Source organism: Urocitellus parryii, chromosome 1, assembly GCF_045843805.1.
Source record: "Urocitellus parryii isolate mUroPar1 chromosome 1, mUroPar1.hap1, whole genome shotgun sequence".
Taxonomy (NCBI): domain Eukaryota; kingdom Metazoa; phylum Chordata; class Mammalia; order Rodentia; family Sciuridae; genus Urocitellus; species Urocitellus parryii.
The window spans coordinates 109,147,501-109,156,926 of record NC_135531.1 but is presented as its reverse complement, the minus strand read 5'-3'; the positions used below and the strand labels follow the sequence as shown (position 1 = coordinate 109,156,926).

The window sequence follows — 9,426 nt, the reverse complement described above, 5'->3', positions numbered from 1 at the left end:
TTATTGTTATTTATAGTAAATACTTTATGATGTGTAGAATAGTAGTTCTCAGACTGTGCCTAAACCTGAGTTACTTAATTTTGTAAAGCAGTAGTTTGCCATAAGTTACTCCATTTTGAGTTTAATTTTGAGGTGAAATAATTCTACACTTTGTACAAGTAAACAACTACCATCTGGTATAACCATAAATCATAAATTTATTGTGACAATAAAAATGACCACATGTGAACTTATCAAATTAATCAGAAATGCATGGATTCATGGGCTTATCAAACCCATATAGGAAAAACCAGGCCCATGAGGTTATCGAATCCCCAAGAACACTGAATGAAGCACTCAAGGCCTATAAAAGGAGGAGGCACCTGAAGACTGAATATGGCAGCACCCTGACCCCATCACCTGGTCACTTGTCAAGAGTCTTGTTTGGGAAAAACCTCACAGAATCGTACTTCTGAATCTCTGTCCTTGGGCTTTAGCAGAGCATGTTTTTTCTCCTGCTGGTGATAACCTCACATGTCATACTCCAAACTGACACTGTGAAACTGCCATGTCTGGACCTTGGCCTAGAATAAGTTTCTGCCTTTTGACAGCTCTATACCCTGAACAGTTCTTTGACTGGTTCATAATCTTATCTGATGACTTTTGTATCCATATCTGCTCTTCACCTTTGCTGTCAGTTCAGTCTTCTGAACTCCTGTAGTTGCCTTAAACCTTTCTTAGCCTTTCAGTAACCACACATACATACACTTCTGTGACTTGAATATTATATATATTAGAAGTTAATGGGGCTGGAGATGTGGCTCAGCGGTAGCGCGCTCGCCTGGCATGCGTGCGGCCCGGGTTCGATCCTCAGCACCACATACCAACAAAGATGTTGTGTCCGCCAAGAACTGAAAAATAAATATTAAAAAAAAAAAAAAAGAAATTAAGATTGAAATAAAAGAACCTATGATTACCTGGTTTATGACTACCAGGTGACTCACAGTATTTATTGAACTGCCACTGATGAAAGTGTTATAGTATGTGAAATTATTGTTATTGAATAAATTCTGACATCACAGAAAGACACAAACATACTTGGTCTATGTTAATGACAGCACGGTCATGAGATTTACTACTTAGCCATGACATATTATATGTCCAACCCATTACATGTAATGTTTAATTTGATCTTTACATCTTCTCTACAAGGTAGGAATCATTTGCATTTTCCTATGACAAAACCATGAGACAATTTCCTCAAACTTACAGTTACCAGTAGCAAACCCTCAAGTCTTTGAATCATATACATGTTGGTTTCAGGAAACAGAATGTGGAGCTGGGATCTCGGCTTAGTGGTAGAGTGTTTGCCTAGCACGTATGAGGCACTGGGTTCGATTCTCAGCACCACATACAAATAAATAAATTAAATAAAACATTTCATTAACAACTAATAAAAAAATATTTAAAAAAAAAAAAGGAAACAGAATGTATCTCCTAAAAGAATCTGAGGTTAAGGAACTCCATCTAGTCATAACTACAAGGTATTGTGAGCAGGAGAGATCATAGCCAAAATCACTTCACGGACAGTCAAATGGACAGAAAATAATTTTAAAATCAAAATAAAGGGGAGTAAAGAATGTAAAACATATTATCAATGACTGGATTGACCATACCATCAGAATGGCAAGGACCTCAATCTAGTGAGAGTGGCAAGGGCCTCAATCTAGCCAATCCTGATTCCACAACTTTGGACTGAGTACTTTCTTTCTTTAGGCCTCCTTTCTTCATTAGTAATTCTTTTTTCCTTTGGTATGGGGGATTAAACCCAGGGGTGCTTAAACACTAAGCCACATCCCCAACCCTTTTATTTTTTGAGACTGGGTCTTGCTAAGTTTCTTAGGGCCTTGCTAAATTGCTGAGACTGGCCTTGAACTTGTGATCTTTTTGCCTCAGCTTTACAGTCACTAGAATTAAACGTGCGCCACCGTGCCTGATTAGTAATTTAGATTTTTAAGGTCACTTTGTTAAAATTTACCTATTTATTGAAATACTTACATATGCCTAACACCAATTGGGCACAGTGGCACCCACAAGTAATCCTAGCTACTAGGAAGGGCAAAGGTAAGGCCAATTTCAAGTTCAAGGTCAGCCTGGGCAATTTAATGAAACTTATCTAAAGGCAAAAAAAAAAAAAAAAAAGAAAGAAAGAAAAAAAAAGCTGGGGATGTAAGTAAATGGAACAGTGCTGGCCAAGCTATATGCAAAGCTCCAGTACTGGAGGAAAAAAAAAAGTCTAACATCAACTTTAAAATCGAAGCTTTCCAACTCTACCTTTCAAGGAGGTAAAGGAATGAGATAGTTTAGGTAGTTTAGGTAACAGGGATAAAACTATTAATAAAAAGAGTATCATTCAGAGTTGAGAAATTTACCAAGGATGGAATATGCAGTCTGATACCCTTCACTAATACTATATACAGGACAACACCCTGGTGTGCAGTTCTGCCATTATTAAGGTAACTTGTTGTACTTACTCTATAGATGTGATGTGGTCATCTAAGTTACAGCTAGACTTTGGAGTTAATTAAAACACTGAATTCAAATGAAGTCCTGTTGCCTGCTGAATATTTAATAATATTTAAATGTATGGATTTTTCAAATAAAAACAATCCAGGTCTCATACCATAGGGAGGGTTGTGAGGATGAATGTTCCACGAAAAGCCAGGGTGCATAGTTCCAATATACGCTAACCTAAGTTAAAATATTTCAAAAAGGTCAATAGACTTTCTACTAGAACTAGCTGCTCAGAATATATCACATGCCCTTTAAAGCAAAAAGTCATTTAGATTTTCCCAAGTTCAGGCTTTTTAGGTATTCTCCTTCAATAGATCACTAAAACAACTTGTGCGTGTTTACTAAAGTCATGCAGGTAATCATCTGTGAGCTGTTTCTTTTCTCTACAAACCTTGTTACAAGTAGATCAGGGACGGCCCACCAGCATTAGTAACAAATGATTTAAAATCAGGGTTGCTGTTTTTTCTGTGATAAATAATCAGTCGCTGTGAAACACACACATCTCAAGTTTCATGGGAGGACGTATTTCGATAGTTTTCCATCTTATAGAAAAATAAAGGCTTGCACTTGGCCCGCAAGCGGCAGAGAACCTCGGAAGAAAGTGCCCCTTACATAACTCTAAGGCAGCGGGGCCTCCGGCCATTTCCCTCCCGTGGGGCGCGGGTAAGATTACAACGCCCGCGGTCCACCAGGCCACGTCCGCGGTAGCTACGGACGTTTATGTTTGAATTTCCCTGAACCGCGGGGCGTGGGCGGCGGCACGAACCCGCCCCGGAAATCTCCGGCTCTTTCCCGCCATTCGCAAGCCCGGCCCCTCCAGGGGTCCATAGGGGGTGGGGAGAGGCCCGGCGCGCGGTAGGCCCTGAGCCCAGGGGCGGACAGTCCCGGGCGCCCCTCCCCTCCTCTCTCGGCCCAGTCCCGGCCACGCCCAACTTCGCGCTTCAGGTCGACGGTTGCCCCAGGGCCCGATTTTGAATTCACAGGCCCGGCCCCCGAGCCCCAGGAGCGCGCTTCCCGTTTCCCATTGGCCGGCAGCGGTCACGTGCGCGAGCCGCCATGTTGGAGAGTACGGCGTCCCGGCCCGCGCCACCTCCGCCCCCCTCCGCGGCTTGCCGGCCGCCCGCCCCTCGCTGGCCTCCTTCCCCCCGCCCGCCTCTCCGCGCAGCCAGAGAAGAAACAAAGTGCTGCGGGCGGGAGACTCAGCGGCGGCTGCGCGGACCTGCTCGGTCTCCCGGTCAGCCTCCCCTCCCTCCTTCCCGCGTGTGCGTGTGTGCGTGTTTTCTTACAAAGGACATTTTACGATCGATTGATTCGTAGCGCTTCCCCTTTGCCCTTTGTGCTGTAACCCGCTGCCGCCATCCCAGGTGCTTCTCCCTCCCCACGCCGATTCGCCAATTTGGGCTTTCGGTCCCGGCTTAGCCCCTGCAGCCTCTTCTTGTGCCGGTGCTGCCTGCTGCCTCATCGCTGTTCTCTCCGCTCGCCATGGCGACCGCGACCCCCGTGCCGCCGCGGAGTGGCAGCCGCGCCGGCGCCCCCAGCACGCCGCTGAGTCCCACGCGGCTGTCGCGGCTGCAGGAGAAGGAGGAGCTCCGCGAGCTCAATGACCGACTGGCCGTGTACATCGACAAGGTGCGCAGTCTGGAAACAGAAAACAGCGCGCTGCAGCTGCAGGTGACGGAGCGCGAGGAGGTGCGCGGCCGCGAGCTCACCGGACTCAAGGCGCTATACGAAACCGAGCTGGCTGACGCGCGCCGCGCGCTAGACGACACGGCCCGAGAGCGCGCCAAGCTGCAGATTGAGCTGGGCAAGTTCAAGGCCGAGCACGACCAGCTGCTGCTCAAGTGAGTGTTTGCTCGATGGGGGCTGCGTTTGTTGCGCTGGGAGGGGCGGTTGCGCCTACGGGGTCCACCCCGGGTAGGCATAGCCGAGGCCAGGTGCCCATGCCCTTGGGAAGGGACTGGTCTCTGCCTCCGGAAAGAACTATTCTTGTGTTTTATGGAGGGACAGGGTCGTGGAGGAAGCTCGAGTTACAGTGATGGTGGAGCAGTGATGCTTGCTTCCAGGACGTGGGTACCCAGCATGGTCGGGCGAAGTCAGTGCCTGGGGCTGCCGATGAGTAGCTCGCGGCTTCGAACCTCGAACCTAAGGCCCAGGGATCCAGACTGCTCTTCATGCTGCACGGTGGCCCCCATAGTCCCAGTGGGGGGAGCTGGCGCACGGGCGCGCGCTCGAGTGCGCGCCTCGGTTTCCGGCCAGCGCCAGACAAAGCGTCTCGTGGGTTTGCAAGGCTGGGATAGCCGGCCACGGAGCCCTTGCTGCCCGCTACGAGAATGAATGAGCTGTGCGCGGGAGGAGGAAGGGGAGGGACCCGGACCCGCCCGGAGCGTCCGCGTTTCCCGGGGGTGGGTCCTGCTTTGGCGCGCTCAGTCTTGGCCCAGTGACATTTTTGCTAGCGCTCAGTGCCTTCCTTGGACATTCAGGGCGGGGTCTGATTGGCCCGCCTACTGCTAGTCTTGGGCTAGTTGGTTTTGCTACCCCTGTTAGCTTTCTCAGGGGAAAGATGTCCTGCCTTTCAGCGGGGAGAGTTTTGGGCTCTTGGGTGCTTGTGAACTCTTTAAGCTGGGCTTTTGTATTCTATGGCCACTCGGGCCACCTTTCGCGAGTGGTGGATCGCTCACTGGCCAGGCAGCAGTTCTTTCCCCCCAGATTTTGACTCCTCACGATGTAGTTGGTTTTTCCCTTAGAGACTATGCTAGGATTCCCTACCGTACTCCACTGTCACTGTGCCTGTCAGTAGGCCAGGGCAGGTGAAGGGGTGCTGTGTAAAAACGTTGTTTCAGTGAGGGAGAGCTTGTAATTATTTCGTCTAAGGTGGTCTGAGTTTTCACAGATACACTCACCACACCTTTGCTGACTTTAAATTCCCCCCTTCCTCCAAACTGGGAATTGAACCCGGGGGCGCTTTGCTACTGAACCACACTCTGATCCTTTTTATTTTTTATTTTGAGGTAGGGTCTTGTTAAGTTCTCCAGGAGAACTTGCAAGTTGGTCTCCCAACTTGCTATCATCCTGCCTCAGTCTCCGGAGTCACTTGGATTACAGGCGTGCTCCACAGTCCCTAGCTTTCCTTGATTTTTCTGATAAGCAAAAAAATGTCATCAGTAGGCAACAAGTGCTGATGTCACACTTTAAAGATTTGCTAAATTTGAGTCTAGTTAATGGTCTCTGCATCCTCACTGTCAGTTGAGAAATTTCTTTTTGACTGTTTATCTTTGAATTTCTTTGTTTCCTCTGAATTTTCCTGTCTCAGTTTCTACATATTTTTATGTCTCTCATTAAGTGTTTTAAAACAGTAAATAAAAAAAGTTTTGTGTTTGTGATAAAAATAAAATTCTGCAGACTGACCATAGTGAAACCTTACTCCCCTGTTTAGGGTGTCATTGTGTTGCCAAGGTTGGGCTCTTGAACTCCTGGGCTCTGATACTCATGCCTCAGCCTTCTGAGTAGCTGGGCCTGCTGGCTTTTACTGCCCCTTTTGAGGAGGCAGTTTATATTTTTATTTTTATATCTTTGGGTATTTAGTTCCTAACTCAAAGAATAAAATAATTCTTAGTAAATCAAAAACAAAACATAAATAAAACTAACTCTTGGAATCAATTTTTGAAATGAAGGATCAAATTCGCTCTTCATCTTCCTCCAATTTTTTTTGATACTGAATTTATTCAAATCTTACATGTCATTGATTTTAAGACTTGCCATTATTAATGTGTGCCACTAAAAATGAAAAAAAATCAGGGCCAACTGTGTCGAATCCATTTTGTTGCATCTATCCCAATTTCAGAGATGTTAGATTGCGACACAGATCAGATATCTCATGTACTAGGCACTTTTTTGTATGTGGAGGATAGAGATTTTTAAAAATTAGCAAATATCCTACATGGTCGAATGCAGTGGGAGTGATATCCAGTAAGCAAAATTGTCTTGTCTGATCTGAGGCATTTTGATGCTGGTTCTTTTATAATCTTTCTATAAAATATCCATTGAAGATTTTTTACAGTGACAAGGCTGCCACCTGGCTGACAACAGTTGTAAATGTTAGGGATTAGAAAATACATGCTGATTTCAACAGGATTAAGAAGTGAGAAGAATGTGTGTATTAGAATCAATGTGATATGGTGTGTGCCTCAAAAGCTGTCTTATTGCAAGAGATGAGATAATTAGATTATGATAGTTGTTATCTAATGAATGGATTTATCCATTTGATGGATTAATAACATGAATGGATTATTGGGTGGTAACTTTAGATGGATGGGTTGTGGCTAGAGGAAGTCAGCAACTGGGGCATTCCTTGGGGATTATTTGTTTTGTCCCTGACTCTTCCCACTCTATTTCCTGGCCATCATAAGGTTAGCAGCTTCACCATGCACTTCTGCCATAATGCTCTGCCTCATCTGTGGCCCAGAGCAGTGGAGTTGGTGGACTTTGGAACTCTGAAATCATGAGCCCAAAATAAACTTCCACCTTTGAATTGTTTTTGTCTGGTATTTTGTTCATATCGAGGAAAAGTTGACTACACAACGATATAATGTATATAATGCTAGAGTAATAACATGCTAGGGAAATGAAAAAAAGCGGGTTGAAGGATTAGTGAGGTGAAGGAAGATCTGTGAAAGGTTGACAATTGAAAATACTCTCTGAGGGGGCTGGGTGTGGTGGCATTGGCCTGTAATCCCAGCAACTCAGGAGGCTGAGGCAAGAGGATCCCAAGTTCAAGCCTCAGCAATTTAGTGAGACCCTATTTCAAAAAATATTAAGGACTGGGGATGAAGTTCAGTGGTAAACTGCCCCTGGGTTTAATACCCTGACTAAAACAGTATCATCTTAAGATCACCATCATCATATCATCATCATCATCATCATCATCTCTGAATTACCAAGCAGTGTTCTAGAACTCTTTCTTAGGTGTGCTACTGTGTGTATTTTTCTGGTGTCAGGATCAGGCATAATATTCTCTTTTATAAAACAAATTACTCACAGTATGCCACATTTTAGATAGCTATTTGAACCATGTCATTTCTTGTAAAAAATTTTTTTGCTTCAGCATACATGCAGACTTTTTGAAGAAATCTAATCATAATATATGAATCTACTTTTTTTTACTTGCATATTCTGTTCTGAGGTATCTTATGCATTGACATCCTGGAATTTACATGATTTAAAGTCAGTGTCATCCTAGGTCACATATTTTCCTTTTACTTGATTTCTTTATTTTTTGTTGGGCAACATCCTGAAGTAACTTAATTCAGAAAGAATGGCAGGAAATAAAACTTTCTGAGTCCTTTTTTTCTGAAAGTAACTTGGTTCATGCTTGATTGATAGTTGAGCTGGGTATAGAATGCTACTTTAACATTTTACCTCAGTACCTGGAAAGTACCGGAAAGAATTTTCTGTTTCATTGTCTTGTAGCATCCAGTGCTAATTAGTAGTTTTGCTTGTAGTTGCCTTTCCCCACTTCCTGAAAGCTTTTAAGAATTTTTCTTGGGCTGGGGATGTGGCTCAAGCGGTAGCGCGCTCGCCTGGCATGCGTGCGACCCGGGTTCGATCCTCAGCACCACATACCAACAAAGATGTTGTGTCCGCCGAAAACTAAAAAAAATAAATATTAAAAAAAATTCTCTCTCTCTCTCTCTCTCTCTCTCTCTCTCTCTCTCTCTCTCTCCTCTCTCCTCTCTCTCCTCTCTCACTCTTTAAAAAAATAATACTTTAATTTTCAGGAAAACAGCTTTATGATGCTATAACAGACTATCCGAATTAGTTAACTTACAAGGAGAAATTTTTATTTTGGCACACAATTTTGAAGGTTCCAGTATGTGAAAGATTGGTTCCATTGTTTTGAGCCAGTGGCAGGTTTGCTCATCAAGATGCAAGTATGTAGTAGAATAAAAACCACTCACAGCTGGGCAGTGGTGCTTGCCCGTAATCCCAGTAGGTCAGGAGACAGTTCACAGCCAGCCTCAGCAAAAGGGAGGTGGTAAGCAACTTGATGGGACCCTGTCTCTATATAAAATACAAAATAGGGCTGGGGATGTGGCTCAGTGGTCCAGTGTCCCTGTGTTCAGTCCCAGTACGCTCCCCAACCCCAAACAAAACAAAACAAAAATCACTCACTTCATGCTCAGGTAGTGAAGAGAAGGAATAGGAAGAAAACAGGGTCCCGCAATCTCTTTTGGGGACATACTCCCCAGTGACCTAAGTATCTCCCACTAGGCCCTATCTCCTATACGTTTACTACCTCCAGTAAAGCTCCCCTGGGGACCAAACATTTAACACATGGGCTTTTGAAGAACATTCATGATTCAAACTACAGCAGGATCAAACCCATAGAATTGGTGTTAAAGTCTTGGTAATAGGTCTTAAGTAATTAAACTGTCATGGCATTTCCTTTCTGTGCTTTCAAAGGATGTTTGGTACAGCAAGATAGCTTTTGAAATTGTTTATTTAACTTGGGGGTAAGACAAGGTAATCTTTTAGTGTACTCAGTTTCAAGGAAGTAAACACACAGAGTGAAAGATAAAGCACTGTAAAAATATGCTGCCAAGTCTTTTTCTTGAACAGTACTACTTATGTTTATTCTTTATTGCCCAGATTATGTTACCTCGGATATCCTTAGACTTATACCATCAGTTTGGTCGTATCGTGTACACACAGAGAGAAGGAGCCTCAGGTGTCAGCTGTGTGAGGGAACCTTGTCTGAGTCCCCTAGTTATTTCTAGAATTCAAGAATTCTAAACAAAGTTTTAACCTTCCTTTTCAGTGCACATCTGTACTTTGGTAGTTGTATTTTGGAATTTCAAAAAAAATAACGTTGATATA

General features: G+C 44.3%; 1 protein-coding gene across 1 annotated transcript in view; it reads left to right on the top strand.

The window, feature by feature from the left end:
• The first annotated feature begins 3,684 nt into the window (after positions 1 to 3,684).
• Positions 3,685 to 9,426, top strand: part of Lmnb1 (lamin B1) — a 53,359-nt gene continuing 47,617 nt past the window's right edge. The window contains exon 1 of the mRNA XM_026413827.2: positions 3,685 to 4,394. Coding sequence (XP_026269612.2) covers positions 4,036 to 4,394 — 359 coding nt within the window. The 5' untranslated portion in view covers positions 3,685 to 4,035. The remainder of the gene's footprint in view (positions 4,395 to 9,426) is intronic.